This window comes from Drosophila novamexicana, unplaced genomic scaffold (assembly GCF_003285875.2).
Source record: "Drosophila novamexicana strain 15010-1031.04,08,12 unplaced genomic scaffold, DnovRS2.1 tig00000512-arrow-arrow-pilon, whole genome shotgun sequence".
NCBI lineage: Eukaryota > Metazoa > Arthropoda > Insecta > Diptera > Drosophilidae > Drosophila > Drosophila novamexicana.
In genome coordinates, this window is record NW_020824809.1 from 628,806 (window position 1) to 650,246 (window position 21,441).

Below are 21,441 nucleotides of genomic sequence, written 5' to 3' on the forward strand. Positions count from 1 at the left end.
CAATTGGCCAATTTGTTTTTCTTACATACTTAAGGAAACATCCTGGTAATTCCTAATAGCAATTCAGTAAAGGCAAATTGCCAACTAGAAGCCATCAACATTCGCCACCTGCTGAGCGCTTAATAGTAAATAGTTTAACTACGTAACACAAAAATCGCTGGCTAATGCAAAATGTTGAGAAAATATTGATGTAAGTTTGGAATTAGCCCAGCTAGCTCAGGACACAAGTCTTGATGCTGATGCCCCCCCCAGCTGTCGTCGCTAATTGGCATTTGGGTGTATGTGTAGCGCCATTTGACGAGAGAGCGCACAGCGTGAAATAAATGCCCCAAATCATGATGAACATTGAAATTGCATTGAGATTTGCGAGGCGAAATATGTGTGTTTATGACTTCCAATAAAATGGAATTGTAAAAACAGCAACAACCGCTACAACAAGAAGAACAAGTGCAGTAATGACGTCAAATGATGACAGCCATCAGTTGCTTGTATTTCGCTGCAGGAAAACGCCTGCGCCACCCACAGGCAGCGCTCCAATTCAAAATCAGCAGCCCTGTGCAGGCCCAGGTGCCGGCCCAACAGATTATTCACCACGGCAAACGGATCATAAATCTTAGCGCCAATATCTGACTGCTCATGACGAACATGGCATAACATATCCATATCCAGCACGCGGCCTGGCCAAATGCTCAGAGCGTGCAAGCTAATCTCAAAGGTCGCAGCGTTGCACACCGGAACAGGTTAATAAATTTCCCAGTGGTCCGAGCGCTATTCGAATCATTTGGCAAGTCCCGTGGCATATGTTCGCTCTGTGATGTATTTCTAATACGCCTGCGACTGTCAGCGATTCGAGGATATCGTGTGTTACTATCTTACGGCTGTTGCCAAAACAGCTGCAGGCCAATGCGGCCTAAACTCAAGTAATTTCAATTTAGTGTTCCAGAAGACAAGTTCAGCAATAAATCATCATTTGCAACTCTGGCTGTAGCTATGGATATGGCTGTGGCTGTGGGGGCAACAAACCCGCGCCAACCAGGCAGCTAGCTTCCAACCAGTTTGGCCCACACCTAATCCAACAAACACACACACACACACACACACACACCTGTTTTAACTTCCCACCGAAAATGCATAAGCAGAAAAATAAACGTCAAAGAAAACATTTTTAGTACTTGAACGATGACAAAAAAATAAATAAAATCACGATTCTTATGCAGGTTTTCGGCGATTTTTCCCACAACAAGTTTTGTTGGATTTTAATTGATTCGGCGCATGAGAAAAAGCCAGCGCTGTACAAAATGCACTTGAGATCCAGATGAACTTATGTGGCGTTAGATATTAAAAAGAACAACAACAACAACAGCAACAACATGAGCTAAAAGTCAGCATCGATGCTCATATACACGCACGCCACATACATGAATATGTATAGGTATTGATATGCTTAAATGTGTTCGCATTTATAATTATAACTCCAAAGGCGATATTTACATGTACTTACATATTTACATGTGTACAAGCACAGATACTTACACTTGAATTTGCATCTGAATGCGTGAGCGTGTGTGTATGTGTGTATACTTGTGTAATTGTAAACATATTAGCTGTGTGAGGCAGAAAGTCAGCAAAGAATGCTGCTGGCCTCTCTTTCGTGCGGCGCTGCGATTGCGGCTGCGGCAGCCGCTGCTGCCGGTTTCTTCTGAGTGACACACTTTTTTTGGAAAGAACTGCCAGAGCCGATGGCTGGGCCAGAAGTAGGTGAGCAGCCAACGCCAGCGTCTGTGCTTGTGCAGATGTGTATATGTATGTGCGTATACAAATATGGGTGTAAATGTATGTGCGCTATCCATTCAACGCTTCGTTGCATTGAAATTTCTTTTTCGCTTTCTTTTCGAACTCTTCAAAGCGCCAGCATTTACTCTCCCTCTTGCTCTCTTGTGCTCTCTTTTTCTCTCTGGGTCTCTCTTCGTCTATTAACTCACTCTATCTTTAAAAAAATGTATATCTCTCTTTTCTCTTTCTGTCTTTCTTTCTTTCCTTGTCCTTTAACCAGTTAGACGTTCTCTCGGTCCCACTCTGTGCGCTCTCGCATTCTTGCTGCCACCGCTGCCACCCACCCACTGGAACCGACCCGCCGTCTCTATATTTGTGAATGTGTCTGTGTGTGTGTGTGTTTGTAAATATATGGGTCAACTTGGAGTTCTTGGAGAAAACTGGTAGTTCCACTCTCTGGCTTGTGAATGGAGGAAAGTGATATGGCCACATGATCGAAAGCGAATGCGCTGCTGCCAGCGTCGCAGTCGCTTTTGGCTTCTGCGTTGGCATCGGCGTCGCTGTCACCGTAGCAATTGTTGTTTATGTCATTTGAAATGCGCCTTGTGTCCAAATCATAGAATTGTTGCTTGCTGGAAATGAGGTCAGGTTCAACATTGGTGTGGTGGCATTTCCGTTTAAGGGCCCGACTGCACCACCCTGCGTATGCGCACTCAACAAGTGCATGCAATGTGCAAGGTGCAGCTGTCCAAACAAGAACAACAACAACAAAACCAACACAGCCTTACCGCAGGGCAGGCAGAGCAATTCAAGCCGTGCACTTGTTTGCCTATTTGCATTCCAATTATGTAAACTAAACGACACGGCCGCATAGACAAAAGTTTTTTCTTCGAAAACATTTTTACAATATTGTGACTGCTTCTGCTGGAGCGGCTGCTGTCGCTGTCTCTTTCTCTGTCTCTGTCGCTGCCAAAAGGTGAATGAAACCTGATGAATGCCAGCAAAAAAATAAAAATAAAAACAACAGCTATGTATGAATATGAAAGGCAACAGGTGAGACGCTGCAGCGCTTACTGATTTTCACCTGATACAAACTCATGCGCGTGCACTTATAGTTTACTGTGGTATTGCCGTAATTGTTGCTTTTGTTGTGTGTAACGTGCGCTTGGAATTCGCAAAATGTTATAAACAAAATTGAATAAAAAGCAAAAATACAACACAATTTTCTGTCGCTCGTAAAAACAACGAAGACCACAACGTCGACGACGACGACGACGACGACGACTACGAAAAGATTACACAAGCTCAGCGTCGACGCAGGCTTCACAAATTACATGCTAAACTGGAGGGGGCAGGGAATGGGCATCAGCGGGAATCGGCCATTAGAAACTACGCTGCAATCAAGAAAGCTCTCGCGCGCAGCTCACGGCTAAAGCTTAACAAGCCGCTGCCATCGTCGCCGACGTCGTCGTCGTCGTCGTCGTTGTGAACGCCAACGTCATCATCGCTGCAGCAGCATCCCAATCCGCGATCTCCAACGTCGCACACTGCATCAATTATTTCGTTCTTCGTCAAAATAAAAACCCATTGCGCAGTCTCCGGCAAAGTTTAAAAGTTTTATTAAACTTTCTTGATTATTTTCATTTTCCATCCATTTATTCAACCTGCAAATGAGGGAAAAGGTTGTCAACGGGTATATGAAAAACATGATCATATAATTGTTTAGCGACATTTGGTTACTTTCATATTTATTTATTTCATGTGTTATTATTTACAAAGGATAAAGCGGTAACATTGATGGGTAATTTCTGCAATATGTATGCAATATATAAAGCAGCGAAAAAGCATGCTGACAAATTCGAGAAATGTTAGGGGAACAACAAATGTTAATCTATATAGTTTTCTCACTTTTGTTCAAAATTAACTACTTTGTCATTCATTTTATCGTAATCCAAATAGTCTGAACTTTTCATCCTGAAATTCGCGAAAAAATATTTATTACCGATTTGCGTGGATGTTGACCAATGTAGATGGACTGCAAAGTGTAGAGAAATTTATCATTTCACTGCGCCCACCATCAGCAGCAGCAATAGCAGCAACAACAACAACAGCGATCGCAGCAGCAGCGAGTTTTTATTTTATTTTTTTTCTTTTTCTTTTTATTTTTTATTTTGGCACTCAGTTGGCTCCCATGTGGCTCACGCGCGCTCAGTTGACGCTTGGGTTGACGCTCGGGCTCTACTCACGCTCTCGTCCGCTCTCTTTGATACTCAACGCTCATCGTCATCGTCGTCGTCGTCGTCGTCGTCGACGCCGCAGACAGCGGCGCTGTCGTCGCAGCTGTGGCTGTGGCTCTGGCTGGCTGGCTGGCTGGTAACGCCACAAAAACAACACCACAGTTTTTCGAAATTAGTTCTAGTGAGTCTGTGAAAGTGTGAGCGACTATCGGACGACGACGACGACGAGGAGCTGAAACGACTTTACTTTGAGTTTTGTTTCGTGCACACGCGCGATCACCAAGCAACCCACACACACAGAGAGCTGATCAACTGCTGCAAGAGTTTGACTCTGACTGGGCAAAGGCTATTTAATACGGCGAGTTCAGCTGGTTAGCTGGCAGCGAATAAGCAGAAGAAGTCCACATCCAGACATCCAGATCTTAGGTCGTCGCCAGTGATCGATCGATCAGTCGATTCTATAACTAGAACACGTGCAACATGTCGCATCAGTGCAGCTGCGGTCGCGATTTAAACAACAATTACGTGTCCTATACGAATGCCTACGCCAATGCAAACGCGGGCCTGGATCGGGACGCCAACGCAAATTCCAGCAGCAAAACCAGCGCCTCGCATCACACGCAGCTGACGGCCAAGGTAATGTTCGGCACGGTGGGCGCAATCAAGGAGCTGCGCGACAAGGAGCAACAACAGTCCCGGCATGCGGCTGCCCGCGCCGGCGATCGACGTCAATAAAGGCGGGCGGATGTGCGGGCGCTGGTGGCTGGGCGTGGCTAATGCCATGTCCGCCTGGCAGGTAGCCGGGAGTAGACTTGAGTGAATCGAGTGCTGTGCGGAAGTTGGAAAGTTGGCTGCGGCCATTGCCAAGCCAGGATATATTCAATTTGTGATTTGAATTTTGATAGCTGTCTGCCCGCCAGGGGCTCCAGCCCAGCCCAGGGGTCATGTTAGAGGCTTAAAAGTGTTTAAGGGACAATGCGATTGTTAAGCGAGTGTGCAGAAAGAGGTGGAATGAATTACAATAAGCCAAGAATCACATTCCGTATTGTAAAAATGATTTTATCGCGAATAAGAACGGCACCAATATCCGTATCCTCAATCTATATATCACATAGAACGTCTAATGCAGTTCTACTGCACACTTAATATATTCGCTCCGTCCCACTTTATCTGCATCTGTATTTGTATCTGTCTCTAATTCTATCTTTCTCTATCTCTCTTTATAAAATACTAAAATGTTCCTGTTTTGCAACACTTTTTCCCTATATATTCCATGGCGTATCCAGTTGCCAGTTACAGATAGTTGAACTGTGGGTTTTCTTTGTCTAAATAATGTTTGCTCAATTTCCTAAAGTTTTTCAAGCTATTTTTTTAAAAAGGCTTTTGGGTGTAACTCTTAAGTATATAAGAAAAAATTAAATTTTGATATAAAATTTATGTAAATTGTTTATCATATTTATACATACATAGTACTATATAGTGCAATACTTTAGCTACATATACCCTAAACACACACTCACACACCCCTACATAATGCATAATTTTAAGTTTATGTTACATTTAAACGCGACACATTTTGCACAAATAATCCGAATTGCTGTTTGTAAATTTAGGGGCCGCTTCTGGAGATTTCCAGACCGAAGCCAAAGTCGCAGCTGTTACAAGATGCAAAGCACGTATACACGCACAGACATATTTCTACCAAACATATTAAACCTTGTAAAATTGATATTTCGTTCAATTCATTATGTTTCAAATGCAACTAACATCGTTCCTCCCTACGAAAAATTTGAAATAAGTTGCAAGAAATACAAAACGAAAGAAAAAAAAACCGAAAAAGATATAATAAACTAAATACTGTTTTAATTGATGATCCAAGAAACGAGTAAAGCGTTAACAAGAGCTCGGCAAGTGTCTGCATATAAACATACATATGTACATTATATTTATTATACCTAACTTTAATTTTACTATATACAAATATGTTAAACCTAAATTAACATACAATAAATGCAAATAAAATCTCAAATTTTTAATCAACAAATTTTACGTACAGCTTCTTAAGACATTTCAAAATTCAATTAAGCTCCACAATAAGGGTAAAGGTAGAAAAGGCAACAAAAAAAAAAAGAAAAAAGGAAAAAACTTATCACCAACAAGTTTGGGCGTAAATACAATCGTGGGCGTTGTCATTGTCGTTGTCGTTTTCATTGTCATTGTGGCTGCTCTTAACCTTTTTTGCCTGCGTGTGAAAGTAAAAGACCAGCGAAAGAAAAAAATACGTATATAAGAAAGCATAAATTTTGAATTACAATGCAGCAATAGAGAAGTAAAACTGAACGAAATGAAAGCGAAGTCTGAATCTGTCAAATGCAAAAGCACACGATTCTTTGTCCAACGCTGTAGTCGCTCTCACGCTGCGTCACTCTTCTAACCAAGTATGACTCGATTCTAACCTCAACTGCGTGCCGTCGATAGCCGTGTGCTCTCTCTCTTACATGACTGTGTGAGTGTGCTGAGCGCATGCCTATTCTTACGCTCGTAACAGTGACCCAGTCAGCCCCCAATTGGTGCCGACCTCCGCGTCTGCCTCTCGCCAGTACGTCACAATCATCATCAACGTCTGCAACATTCCATTTCGTTTCGGGTTGACGCCTACGTAGCCCGCTTCTTGCTTTTCGCTTCTCGCTTCTTGCTTCTCGCATTCTCTGCGCTCACCGTGCATCGTTTTTCGTGGATCAAAGTTTGTCGTTTGTATTGTTTAGCTCTTGTTTTTCCTTTCCCTCTTTCTTGCCGAACTGCGCACTCAGTTTAATTGAATCCAATTGCCCATGTGCGTGGCTATTGTCATGCAAATTCATTTGCTTACGTATACTTAATTTAAGATATGTATACGTAACACATTTGTAGCTGGAACGGTCTGTGCACCTCTCGCTAGACGGAGCCTTGCTCAATTCAGATACAATCAGCAATGATCGATGGCTTATGGAATTCCTTATAATTAAAGCTATATACATATGTAATATATTGGTGTCATTTCAAGTATTCTGCGCTTATCTTTAACAATTTTTTTTCATGACAGTAATTAAACTTTGGCATGCCACCCCAATACTTTTGTTGAGCATTAATGACTAGATACAATGAATTCTTTATCGATATTTATAATTAAATCAGAAACAATTTAATTTATTTACCCCTTCAATTTACAACTTCTGTTTTCAAAAAATATGTATTTATTAAGATTTTAAGCCGTTTAGTGTATGTTCAAAATAGATGTTGACATATTTTCCAAGATCTGTCTGGAATTAATTTGATACGTCTTTCACACATTTCACAGAATCCGATCAGCTAAAACTGACATTACGAAAATAATATGTAAATTGCAAATTTTAAAAATCGATTTTAGATACATATTCATTTTCTACAGGCTGGAAATGGGTGAAAGAAATATATTAGCATATCAAAATCCATCCTTCTTGGAAAAAACTGATTACTGGTTGTGAAAAATCCACCCTGCCGAGTGGAATCTTGAATGTGGAATGAATACAATCTTTTCTATTCTTCGATGCCTTTGGTACAGTAAAGAATGTTAGCTATGTGAAAACTGTTGTTTTCAAAATACACCTATCGCACTGGCCTAGCGGGAGATGCTTAGCACTTTAATTGCGACTCGTATACGGAGATTGATAGCAATTTGCAGGTGCATCAGATCGCATATCTGATCGTTTTTTAAGGATCTGATCTGAACTCATAGCTGTTGAATCTATTTTTTCATCGGAACTTATTAAGATAAGACCACCAAATCATCTCTAGGTTGTTCTGTTCAATGGATTGAACCATTCTCTTCTCCTCTAGGTCATATATATTTATTGACGGCCTACATAAGTTCTCCTATCGTAATCCATTTAAAGAATTATAAGCTCTTCAAAATGGAATTAATCTTTTCTGTGCAAAATTTCAAATGTTATAAGGACAAACCTCGACAATGGCGGCATCAGTTTTCATATAACCCTAAGATAATTTTTAATTTTCTTAGCTCTAAACTAAACTTAGCAGATGAGATTGCGAAGACTGGGCCAGGTATTGCCGCTCTACTCGATGACTTTTTCGAAACTACCCACATCTACTCTAGGCATAATACAAATCTGCCATATCCACATCAGAGGTCGAACTCCATATTAATTAAAGTTAGCTACACAACGATCTAAACATACTCAAGTCAATATGTTCAGCGGGCAGCACTTTTGAATCTATTTTAAAACATCTTATGTTGTCTTTAAACACTTAATCTTATATATATAAAAATAATCATTTATCATAAAGCTCCATAAAAAAGGAAGAACTATAGAGTGATTTCCAAACTATCCGCTTTTCCTACAACCCTTATGCAGCTTTACTATTGCAACATCCTAGCATGGGCTCGTGAAGTGTAGATCTGCAAACAACAACCTTGAATTCACTTCACCTGTAATTGGTTTTGATTATAAACTTAAGTTCGACCAGCAGGAGTTTGATATGTCATGTGTCAAGTCGCCACAATATTCGATTCGTTGAGACGGAGTTGAGTCAAAATAGAAAACCATTATTGTGATTCTGATGGGATTCTGGGATTCTGATTGCAGTAGAATGTTGCTTTGTGTAATATTTATTCATTAAATAATCACGAGTGGAGGCTTCTCCTCTGGCTTGAACAGCCAAATAAACTTCTGTGTCCCTACTAGACTAGCACGTAAGTATACACCTTCATCTCTCAATCTCTAGATCTTATAGCTCTCGGGGCTCAGATGTACTTTCATTCATATAATTAAGCCCCATGTTTCAAACTCAATGCACCGAGCTACTTAATCGATGTATTGGCAACTGGCTAATGGATACATATGACAGAATTTTAGTTTAAAACAAAAAAATACAAGAAAATTGTAATAATTCTGATGCCATACCACAAATGCCCATGACGTTACGTCTGCACGTTCTGTTCTGTTGTTTTTGAATTCAGTCAGCCATTCAGACAATCAGTATGTTTTAGCTTTCGTTAACTTATCCTCGATAGATGTTGCTCTAGAAATGGTGTTATTATTGGTATCAACAACAAAACTTTAGCTTGTTCAATGTCATGTCAATGCACACTTTGGGTCTGCTGCATCTCTGGCAAACTTAGGCTCTCGTTTGATCAGTGACTGTCAGCTTCTGTGACAGTCGAGCTGAAAGTGAGTAACCGTTTCAACAGTAATAAATCAACTACTTAATTTATGAGGTGCAATTTTTAAGATATTTTCGCTATTCTCAACTCGTTTGGGTGGGGCGATAGCTTAGAGTAAAAGCATCATTGCCCCCGGGTGAAATATTTGTTTGTGTGTTTTTGTGTATTGAGCTTTTCGCTTTTTCGTAGCGAGAACTTTCTCTTCTAATTGAAAGCAGCCCGACGAGGCGGAAGATAAGCAGAGTGTGATGCAGACAAGCTCTCGAGTGGGCTGCTGAGGTCGACCCCAGGCCCGTGCCCGGAGCTTGAAGCTGAGCCCGGAATTATTTGATACGAGTGGCGAGTGGCCCGCGCATTGATGACGATCAATGAAGTTGCCCACCATGTAGTAAGACATTTTTGCAGCCGCCGGCTATTTTATCTCTCAATATATACAACAAATTCGTATTGGCGCTGATGGTTGAGGTGACGGCGGCAACGATAAGCGCCAAACTGAAAATAAATAATAAATATGTAGAAGAGTGAAAAAAACTGCTACTACGAGATGCCCGCAGCAGTACCAGCAGCATTCAACAGCGAGAACTGGTCGCTCGCCTGGAACTCTTGACGTTGATATATATATGTTTTTTTTTTTTTGGTGAGCAATGCCGCGTCTCATGGAAGTTGTGGCATCGGCTTGGCTCCAACTCTGGCTCTACCTCTGGCTGCGGCTCTGTTTCTGGCTCCAGTGTGTCGCCGCGTCTGCGTCTTTTTGGCTTCTAATGGTAGCTGTAAGGTGAGAATCGATTTAGTTCGGTTTACGGCGATCAAAGATACAAACGCGAAAAAGTTTCTATTTTGTGCGGCTCTCAGTATTAAAAAGTGAAACCGTGTCAGGAAGAGGAACAGGAAGAAACGCTTTGACTTATCACTCACCTTAAAGCTAGCATTAACAATAACTTTAACATTAACGTAAGCATTGCAACAGTGAATACCTGTCACCTATTCATGACACAAGACCCTCAAAAGTGATCGAGCACATTTCCTGCTACTTTATCAATTGCAGCAGGAGTGAATCAATTTGGCTGCCAACTGAACTAAAGGTATATCAATTTCCGTTTTGTTAAAATATATACTTATCACTGTTGGCTAAGTGAGCGTGTCCTAAGCATTTTCAAAAAGTTTTGACGCCGACCTGGAAATTTCTCTATACGAACGATTTCCTGGCTGCAACTATTGCAAGGCCCGGCTCCGCCGGCAGGTCGGCGCAGGGGCATAGACAAAGAAGTGCCTTATGCAAGTGCATAATTGCATAATTTGTGCACGAAAATTAAAAAAATACCTATATTAATTATTATGCACGGCCAAAGTGTATTCCTAAAGACGGCGATGATAAAGCTTAGGTGGGGATAGAACATTTTATATTCAATTTGATCCCGATTTGTGTGTTATACATTTATATTACTAAACTAAAGTACTACTTTAATAAGTGCAATATTTCGTTAACATTGCTTTTCTTAACTTATTCTAAATGCAGATTACCTCTTTACCATTGCAATAAAAGTAAAATTTCCGTATCTTTCATTAGTTAGTTATATCACACATATATCACACATGTGTCTACATATATATGTGCACTTTCACATTGTCAGAGGATTTACGTTCCAAAGATGAGATCTTAAAGTCCACCCCCTTTCATCAACTTCAGTAGCCACCTCTGCATGCAGCTGGGTAATGAACAGTGAACAGAAGTAGATGCAGCAACTATTAACATTACGAGTTAGGCGCATGCACACAATTCGAATGAATTGCAGTTAATATGTTTATATTATGCAGAGAACCGCCACTCTTAATGCCTGTTATACGTCCAGTGAAGCATATAATCTGGTGGTATTACATTAAAAGATACAAAGAAAACGGCAGAGAAAAATGCTTAGCTTTGCCCGCCATAGCACAAAATCACTCGGCCAGAGCCAACAAAAGTGCGGGAAAAGTGTGAAATGATGCAGAATATAGAGATAGCGAAAACGATCGTATAAAAAAGGAAGAATAAAAAAAATCACACGGACCTCGAGCCAACCAAACAAATAATTACATCACATAACATTTAATGACAACTTTTACTTTGCCGCCGGCTGCACATAATTTCTAAATAAATAAATTTAAATCAAACATCGGCTTGCATTCCCTGATTATGGCACATTTTTCAGCGTTGATGCAATCTGGCACAGTAACAACATCAACAACAACAACAACAACAATCGGCATTACATTGGCGATCCGCGACGCAACTCCGTCCGTAATTAAAGTTAATTTCCGCGTTGATTGATACAATTTAGTTTTTTCTACTTTATCCAGAGAAAATTATAATAAATAGTCGAGAGTGCCCGACTAATAGATACCATTTACCTGCCTTCGCAACATGCACTCTTTGCTTTTTTTACATTATGTAGGATGTATTTTTAAAATTGTTGAAATTATTTTCGGATTGTTTTAAAATTATATTCCTATTAAAATGAGAAGGTGTAAGATACCCAAATGATAGTCTTTTTATCAATATTAGGGGCCCTGTAATGCAAAAAGAAAATATTAAAAAAAAAGCTCCTTCGCTTACAATTATATTTCTTATAGCTCTATTAGTCTCTGAAATCGACGCGTTTAAACAGGCAAATATGGCTAGATATTTTAGTTTATGGAAGCCACTTCACCCAGCTTGAAATGAGTACAGGGTATAAAAATGTTGTTTAAAAATTTTCCATGACTTGCATCTAAATCTTCAAACAAGGTCAGGTTAATTTAACCCTGATGTGTGTAAGTTTTAGTTTCCCCCCTACAGTCTAATAACGAATAACAAATTGACAGATTTCAGATTTACATGTACCCTTTGAATAATTAATGTTAAAGAAATGTATATGTACAACATTCCACAGATTCCAATAATTAGCCATAATTAACAAGTAAGAATGTTCCAGTCAAGATTGGGAGAAACCCTCAAGCAGCCGCCACAAGTATTCAAGCTTTTATTTATACATAAAAGCACATGCCTGCAGCATGTTCCCCTTTCCCTAATCCTATCTTCTACAACATTGGGGTTTGTTGTTCGATCTTTAGGCACATATAATATGGAAACCGAACATGTGAAAATACCAAAGCACTCGGCTATGCCTCGTAAAATTTGTTTTTCACAAAAAGTTATCAATGAAATGAAATACTTTGGATCTGTATTTATTATGCGAGATACGATGAAGCTAGTTCTTACAAGCTCCGAGCGATAGCGAGATAGACGCATGGTAAGAAAAGATTGACGCACGGAAATGGCTAAAATATATATATATATATATATAGTTAATTGCGTCGGAGAGCTTCCCATTTCCCATGACATAAACACTAATATAACCCTTTTCCATTCCATTTGTTTATTTTTTTAAATATTTATACTTTTTTCACTTTTTTCACTTGCGCAACCAAACATAGCTACTACGTAGTGGATGGGTCTATAAAGGAACACATTTTAATGAATTAAGAGTTGCAATAATTAGCTTTAGTGAAGCTGCCCCCTGGGTATGCCATCAAATAGGTCTTATGACACAGCTCATATTCGAACTTTGCAGGCAGCTTATGAACTTTGATGTGTTTTTACAGTTTATCAGCTCCTGGGCATTGGTTGAACTTTCCACATGAGACACAAAGTTGTTATGCTGCGTTTGTCGCTGTTGACTCTGCTGCTGTGGTCAGACGCGGGTTGGGGGCATGATCAGAAGCCGGAGCCAGTAGGGTATGCTAGTAGCAAGCCGCCCACCCAAGAGCTACCTCGGCCATTAACGTTGCCAACAGAACTGACATTCCAGCAGAGCCAGAGGAATACGCGCTCCCGTCGACCCACTCTGATGGATGTGGCGTTGCAGCAGAGCGTTCAGCAAGGACTCAATGCCATGGCCGAGCTGTATGGCAGAATACAACCACAAATGCTGCTTAATGGTGTGCGATTGGTTTTTTATTGCTGAAACCACATTTGTAACTTTTTTCTTTTGAAGGTCAAACGCTGCAGGACAACCATCCAGCCGCCCTACTCTCGCGTTTCAACGCGCCCAATGCAGAGTCAGAGCAACGGGAGATGGCCGCCTATGCAACCATCGAAGCCACAAAAGCCTTTCGCCAAAAGTAAGTCCTCTGGCCAGCCAACAGAACGGGTGGGTGAGTGATTTTATCAACCACAAACATTTTCGTATAGCTTTGATATACCATCAGCAAAGTCATTGCCAAAGGCGCATAATTTACGATCAAGCTGTGCTCCAGTATTCTGGCATCAGCTTGCAACAAATCTAGTGTTTTTTAGTGAAAATGCAGGTTATATAAGATTCATAAGACGAAATATTCAAATTTCAATTCTAGTGAAGAATATTATTGTTTCTTTTACATTCATTTTTTTATCTAACCAGCCCCGCAAATAGCAAAAGTTGCCGCACCCGAAGTTAATTGAAAGAAAACAAAGCTAATAATAATACGTACCCATAATTTGACAATTTAAACGGGGACGCTCCTGCATACCGATGCCACCCCCATTCCAAAGCAGCGGTAACTTTCTCGCTTGATTAACGAGTTCTACGACTCCATGACACCCTTTGCTCATGAGTTGAAGTCGAAGTGCGCGGACAAAAGTGCTCCAAAATGTGACCAGTAGCGGTATGGAAGCAGGAGTGGGAGCGGGAGCAGTAGCGACACCCGTAAAATCATATCTAAAACGACAGTCAACGATGGTTGCCGCGACTGCTGAGAGTAAACTTTCACTTTGACATTGAAATGGCACATAATTGCAAGCCAGCATCAGCAGCCGTCATGGTCTGGACCACGCCAGGCCATTTAAGTTAAGCCAAATTGTATGATAGCTGAAGGTAAATTAAATTTGCCCGCTGGCTGGACTGTGCTGGGCTGTGCTGGGCTGAGCTGAGCTGAGTAAAGTTGGGCAGTGCAAAAGTAAATGACCCCTTTGGCCAGGCAGCGGAAACAGCAGTCGAGCAGCCACCTCAGCAGTGTAGTTTTTCCAGTTTGCAAGTTTTCACTTTTCACAACGAGTTTGAATTCGAGTTCGGCTTCGGCTTGCCTCTGAAAAAATCCGTGCAATTTTCCACACATAACCAGCATTAAGCACAGCTAAAACAGAACTTTCACTCAAAGACAGTCACAATTACAAAACATAAGCACACACACCCGCTCGCATATAAGTGCAGGTGCAATGAGCCAAAGCTGCCCAAATACTTTTATGTAATCAATGCAATCAACTGCGGTGCCCAATGAGCTGACAACAATAACAATCCGAGACGAAGGCGCCACAGCTCTTAAAGGTTCGTCCCAGCTCTTTCGTTTTTTCCTACCCTGCAGACATAATAAATAAGCATCAATTTGATACCCCTTTTCTTAATAAAAGTTATTCATGAAATATAAATCAAGTTTAAAGAAAGACTGATAAATAAATAAAATTAAGAATGTAGTCCTAGCTAAGGGTATCTGCTAGTCGAGCATCCTCGTTAGTTACTTAGTTTGTTTGTTTAGCTTGCTGATTGCCCAAAATTAAATTACGAAATATTTGATGCGGTGGCTTTTATTAAAAGTCACTGCCTTCATCGATGATGTGACCAAGCGTTAGCGCTCATTAATATTGCCAAAAGCAGCATTTAGCCAAATTAGAAGAAAGCGAGTGAATGTGAACGATTGTAATTATATATTATATGTGTGCATGAATGTTTATGGACAGCGACATCAAACCTTAGAAATAATATGGTGAAAAACGCTTGACGCTTTCCCATTGACACTCTTCGTCTCCAACTCTGCCTTGGTCTTTCAATAAGTCGCAGTCTGAGCATTCGCAATATGATTACATCAAACTGCGACAACAAAAAATCCATACCGAACAACAAAATTCACCGGCGACTTATATGCCAAAGAAAGATACAAACACAAATAAATAAATAAAAGCTACAAGACGCGACTTTCGTTTTCTACAAGCGCCAAGCGCCGCACGAATTCGGCCTCAAGCACCCAGCAGTACGAAACCTTATGTACACACAAATAAATATGTATATATGTGTATACATTATATATATATATAAAAAAGCATTTTTTTTTGTTTTTGTCTGCTGAGTTCATTGAACGGCGCGGCTGCGGCTGCGCTCTACAGCTGTGTATTCGTGTGTAGACAAAGATTGCGCATACGCCTCGTTGTCTAAGGTAAAGGGCGTTGAGTGCTTTTATAGGTATTAAAATGAGTAGTTAAATGAAAAACCAGAAAACCGAGATCCGATAAGTACAACAAATGAGATCAGGCATTTTCCACTTTCACCGCACAAAGTGCAATCAACTCGTTGACTTTCTAATACCCTTCAATCTTGAATTTTGATCACCATCTGTAGATAGCTTAATTTTCTAAAAATGGTATAAGACAAAATATTATAATGCAGTAAGATCAAAAAAACTTGTTAGATGGAGTGTCGAAGCGTCAGCTTGAGACCGGTATCTGACTTTTTTTATATTCATTATCCTTTTCAGGATGATAATGACATAATGGCAATGCATTAAATTGAGAATGTGCTTTAATACGAAGTTTTAATTAAAAATATGAATGCTAAGAGAAAATAACAGTTAGATAATGCTTCCGCAAAAAGATTGAAAATCAATAAATAAATAATTAAAAATATACAAATTAACACGAGCTTTAACAAGCTCTAAAAGGGGTTTTCGACTTTTGTACTTTCTTCTGTACAATTTTTCTTTCATGAGATGTGCTACTGATAAATATAAACTCAACCATATTTTCAACCCTTTCCATTAAAACCTTTAATTACAGTCTCATGTATTGTTAGGACTTTCTATTGACCAGAGTAGTTTTCATGATAAATTAATTATACCCAGCGAAAGAGTAAAAACCTGCAGGTAAATGGAAAGCCAAAGCGGCTAAAGTCAAGTCAGCTGCTCACGTTGTGATGTTTTATGCGTTTTCCCACCACATACCTATACATACATATATATATGTGTATATACATATTTACAAATATAACACTGAAAACGCAAATTGCTTTAATTTGTCGGTGGATCTCGCATCTCAACACCGGCAGCAATGCGACGAACTCGTTTGGATCTGTGTTGGCCATGTGGCTCCCAACTTCGTGCAACTTGAACGTTTTATAAATAGATGCCGCTAACGTTTGTAGACAGCACTTGAAAACAAAGTTTGAACGCAGCCATGTCGACGATATAGACATAGGCAGGATTAGGATGAGCTAACCAAAAGTATTGTCTCCTCCCAGCTTCCAGCACATCGATGAGCTAGCGCGCCAATCGCATGCCCACAAGATCTCGTTGCGCCGTACGGCGCTGGAGGGGCTATGCCCTGTTCGTGATCCGCCGCCTTGTATGCCAGCCTCGGAACGCTATCGAACGCACGACGGAACATGCAACAACAAACGGAGACCACGCTGGGGGGCTGCACAGATGCCCTTTAATCGCTTCCTGCCACCAGAGTACGGCGATGGAGTTGACAGTGTTCGCAGCTCGACAGATGGCAGCACTTTGTCCTCCTCGCGTTTTGTCAGCTTGCTGGTGCATGGTGCACGCGAAGGCGAAGCCCCACTGACTCTCATGATAGCGCAGTGGGGCCAGCTACTGGATCACGACATGACGTCGACTGCACAACCACGGTAAGAAAAGCTACCGATTTATAATCCGGTTAACTAAACATTTTACTTTCGAACAGGTCCATCAACGGCTCTATACCCAGTTGCTGTGGCGGCAAGGACTTTCATCCATCGTGCTTTCCAATCAAGGTGCCACTGGATGATCCATGGCTGTCGCCACTCAAGGTTCGCTGCTTGGAGTTTTTGCGTTCGGCCCCTGCGCAGCGTCGCGACTGTGTACTATCCTGGCGTGAGCAAACCAATCAAGCAACGTCCTATATTGATGCTTCGCCCATTTACTCAAACAGTGCCAAGTCCTCGGACAACGCACGTATATTTCGTAATGGCCAACTGATCTATGGCCGTGGCAATCCGGCTGATGATGTTTGCCAGCGCGGCGCTATCGCGACACAATGCATCAGATCCGGTGACGGACGTAGCGGCGAACAGCCTGGTCTGCTGGCCATGCATCATGTGTGGGTCGGCGAGCACAATCGCATTGCCTTAGAGTTGAGTGAGCTGAATCCTCACTGGAGCGACGAGAAGATCTATCAGGAAACGCGACGAATTGTGGGTGCTATGTTTCAACACATCACATATAGAGAGTTCCTACCGGTGATACTGGGCAAAGAAGTGTGTAAACTGTTCGATTTGGAGCTTCTGAGCACCGGTTTCTACGAGGGCTATGACCCGAAAGTCAATCCCACCGTAGCCAACGCGTTCTCTTCAGCAGCCTTTCGATTTGGTCACTCACTGGTGCAGAATTCCTATATGAGATGCGACCGCCATCACAATGTTATCAACAACAGTAAGTTTAAGCGATCTTCTTAAATGCCAATCATACAGGATGCTGTACCATGCTTACCGTATTTCTAGATGTCAGTTTGCATAAGGAGTTTCAGAACGGTGACATTGGTACTGCTGGCTCACTGCATCGTCTGCTCCGAGGAATGGCTTCGCAGCGCGCGCTCAAACGCGACGAGTTTATAACGCCAGAGCTGACCAACCATCTGTTTCAGACACCAGGCTTTCCCTTTGGCCTAGACTTGGCCGCTATCAATATTCAGCGTGGGCGGGATCATGGCCTAGCTCCGTACACCTCGTGGCGTGTCCCTTGTGGACTGAGTCCTATTCAAAGCTGGGATGAATTTGGTAATGTTGTGCCTTAGTGGGTCGTTCAGCATACTTATACTTCTCTTTCTTATCTCTGTCATAGCCAATGTAGTGGGTCCAGAGTCGGCCAAACGAATTGGCCACGCCTACCGTAGCGTTCACGATATCGATCTATTTGTCGGTGGTATTGCGGAAAGGCCCGTAGTTGGTGGTCTTGTTGGTCCTACTTTTGCCTGCATCATAGCTCAGCAGTTCAGTAACTCGCGTCGCGGTGATAGGTTCTGGTACGAGAATGGCGGCTTTGAGAGCTCATTCACACCAGCGCAGATACATTCGCTAAGAAGAGTATCGCTAGCGCAAGTTTTATGCCGTGCAGTGGGTGGGGGCACATTCCAGCCACATATTTTCATTCCTGCTGAGTTTACAGACAACGAACGTCAGAACTGCGGCACTGGCATTCTGGGATCTATTGATCTTAGTCCTTGGCTAGAGCAAGATCCGTTTTTAGCGGCCAAGCATCAACCCGATCATATTTTTAACATCGTACAACCGGAGCTGTCCCAAAATGAAATGAGTTTTACGACAAATCTGAAGGAAGACAAGGCGGGCTTTTCAAACCGCGTGAAGCCTAGCCAGCCTCATGTAGACTTTAGTCCAAACTCAGCTACGGGCTTTCAGCGACCAAAAAATGGTACCAAAATTAACGACAAACTAGACCTAAAACGAAAGACTCTGACCACGACGAAGACAAACATCAACAACAATAGAAATGTGACGCCTACTCGCAAGATACCTGTCACCGGAATAAACAATAAGCTAGACAAATCACCCAAAATAACTATAAATATTAAGAACTTGATCACTAGAAAACCAGGAGGAACTACACCAAAGCGGACAGTGATTATAAACAATGTCCCAATTGAGCTACGCAGTGCCGTGGATGGCAACACAACAACGACAGAGACAAGTCACGAAATACTTTCGGATACAGAAACCGAACCGCACTCCAATGATACAGACTTACCAGAATTCCGAGATACCCACACTTTTCATGAAACGAACTCGAACTATACTTCGATAACTACTGACAGACCTACAGAAACGACTCCAATCACGAAAGAATCCCATCTACAAAACAGTGACGCAGACGACTTGATTGACCCACTAAGACAAACTTCTGAGGACCTTAGCAGTAGCAAACGAGTGCAGCGTGGTGTGCAAAACTCCAAGGAACTGATTAAATCGAAAACACCTGACACACTACTCGGCACTAGACTGTTGCACACGCAACGTAATCGCACAACAACCCACATTATTTCTACAACAAAGGCAATTCCGAGCACAACTGCAAGCCTTTCCCGTGTCAGTCGTACTACAAAATCGTCTAAATCATCTAAAACAACAAAACGAGGCGTGGAGCTGCGCAGCCATTACCAAAATAGACCGGCCTATCCCCAAAAGGTAGTTGTAAACGGACCTAACTCAAATGACCAATATGAAATTGAGATTAATATACGACAGACAAACAAGAGTCCAATAACGAAACCACTCGGTTCAGAACATAGCGACTACACTACATCGACCATTTATAGGCCCTACAACAACTACGAAAATAGCTACGCTCCTCACTATATGGACTATAGCAGCACTACGCCCAGTTACGGGTATTATCTAACACAAAGGGACCCAATCTTACAGTCACAGAAAACGAAACCACCGACAATTATTTACTTAACCGACAACGATGACAGACGCAGCACAACACGCGCACCGAACATTTTTCAAAACTTTTTAAGCTTTGCCACCAATAGTTTAAATCCAAATGCCAACCGACGACCCACACAGGCGCCGGAGCCAAGTCCAATTTCATCGATCCACCAGGAGCGACCTTATCAGGAAACTCATGTGATAAACAGTCCAATCAGCGGTGGTGGCTCACATATTATAGCCAGCTCAGCGTATGCACCACGGCCACCTTTCTCACAATCACACCCGGTTACAAGCAGCTCCCAAATAGGGGCAAGCTCCCAATCTAATTACCTGCATGCGTCCAGCAGCGCCGTTAGTTCTGGACACTTTGGCAGCATTTCGGGTGTGGCCAGCGCAAATGGCGCCGATAGCACATTTAGTTTTAATATACGTCCGCGTCCTGAGCTTAATCCTGTTTTTAGTTCCTACCCGCGTCCGCAAAACCTTGCTGGAAGCTACGGTCCGGCTTCCCAATCGCCGTACAGACCGGACTACCCGCAAAGCCAGAGCGAACTATATTACGATCGGGAGCTAACCCAAAACCTCAGTCCTTTCTCTACTGGCACTGCGGGCCACAGACCATTGACACAGACGCAGACGTACTATGCTCGCATGCCTGAACTAAAAGAGGCAGGCAGTGCCACCAATGAGTTTTCGAATACGGACCACAAGTTGGATATCGTACGGGACTACGACTTTTTGAGCCGAACGCTGAACAATATTACTATCGACGAGAGTACACTGGAGAGCAATGAAGATTACGTATACGACGAGGACGAACTAAACAAAACCATTGACTTCACCAGCTTAGGTAAACAGACGAGTGGCATGACGACATCTTCGAAAACATACAATAAAAACAGTTCGAGCAACGACGCACCGACAAACACAACTACGAACACGTTGAATATCACTTCCCTGGACGACAACTTCGTACTGCCCATGTTGAAGAACAAGACACATATAATGTACGTGACAGAAATGCCCAAACCAATACTGACATCCTCAAGCCGAAGCGCAACTAACAGCAAAGTAACGATTTTTCCGGACAGCGTTGGGAAACAGCTGGGCGGGCATATATTGGCCGAAACCGAGGACTATGACGAACGATCGACAATTGTCAGTGCTGTTCCCCAACAATTTTCCAATCTAGCATTTGCGCCTATAACCGTGCTTACAAAACCGGACAGGTGAGTTCAAAGGAAGAACAACATGAGGAATTAGCACTGAAAAATACTAAGTTACGTTTTAATAACAGACCTGATAATTGGGTTATATTCAACAAAACGAACGAAGAGCCGCCTCTACCGCAGCCACCAGCAGTGAGTACGGGTATGGGCGCAGAGCCCACTGCAGAGGTGCCAATGCCGTTCTACAGTGTAAGACGCAAGCAGAACATACGTGTGGCAGAAGCAATGGAGGCGACTCCTAAAAAGCCAGAAAAAGAAACTGTAGCGCCATAGGAATGAGCAGTAGAAATGCCAAATTAGTCTTAATTTATTTATTGTATTTAATGAATATACCCACTGTGGAAAATGTACTTTGCATAATCATTTAATTTAAATTTTATTTACTGCGAAGATTTAAAATTTTTTTCTTGGCGCGCAATCAGCATTGCCAGATAACAAAAATAAAAAGCGGCAACTAATGTTATCGATAAATATAATAACAACGGTCACACCGCCTATCGGCTAGCCACCACAATTACCATCTATAAACTGAA

The 21,441-nt window shown here is 41.9% G+C and overlaps 2 protein-coding genes across 2 annotated transcripts; both read left to right on the top strand.

Annotated features, from left to right (window-relative positions):
• Positions 1–3,956: 3,956 nt before the first annotated feature.
• Positions 3,957–6,009, top strand: LOC115761934. Its single transcript, XM_030703964.1, has one exon. It carries the CDS (start codon positions 4,491–4,493, stop codon positions 4,743–4,745), a length of 255 nt encoding a protein of 84 aa, XP_030559824.1. The 5' UTR covers positions 3,957–4,490; the 3' UTR covers positions 4,746–6,009.
• A 10,572-nt stretch (positions 6,010–16,581) lies between these two features.
• On the top strand, positions 16,582–21,181 carry LOC115762014. The gene is made up of 5 exons (XM_030704083.1): positions 16,582–16,880; positions 16,937–17,664; positions 17,733–18,008; positions 18,073–20,908; positions 20,977–21,181. Exons 1-5 carry the CDS (start codon positions 16,597–16,599, stop codon positions 21,179–21,181), a joined length of 4,329 nt encoding a protein of 1,442 aa, XP_030559943.1. The 5' UTR covers positions 16,582–16,596.
• The last annotated feature ends 260 nt before the right edge of the window (positions 21,182–21,441 follow it).

What these genes read in the sequence shown, in the direction of transcription:
- LOC115761934 (XM_030703964.1), top strand. Translation starts at nt 4,491, where the DNA reads ATGTCGCATCAGTGCAGCTGCGGTCGCGATTTAAACAACAATTACGTG.
- LOC115762014 (XM_030704083.1), top strand. Translation starts at nt 16,597, where the DNA reads ATGCCAGCCTCGGAACGCTATCGAACGCACGACGGAACATGCAACAAC. An exon ending in TCACAATGTTATCAACAACA is followed by an intron (nt 17,665 to 17,732) that starts GTAAGTTTAAGC and finishes CCGTATTTCTAG; the next exon opens with ATGTCAGTTTGCATAAGGAG. An exon ending in TCAAAGCTGGGATGAATTTG is followed by an intron (nt 18,009 to 18,072) that starts GTAATGTTGTGC and finishes TCTCTGTCATAG; the next exon opens with CCAATGTAGTGGGTCCAGAG.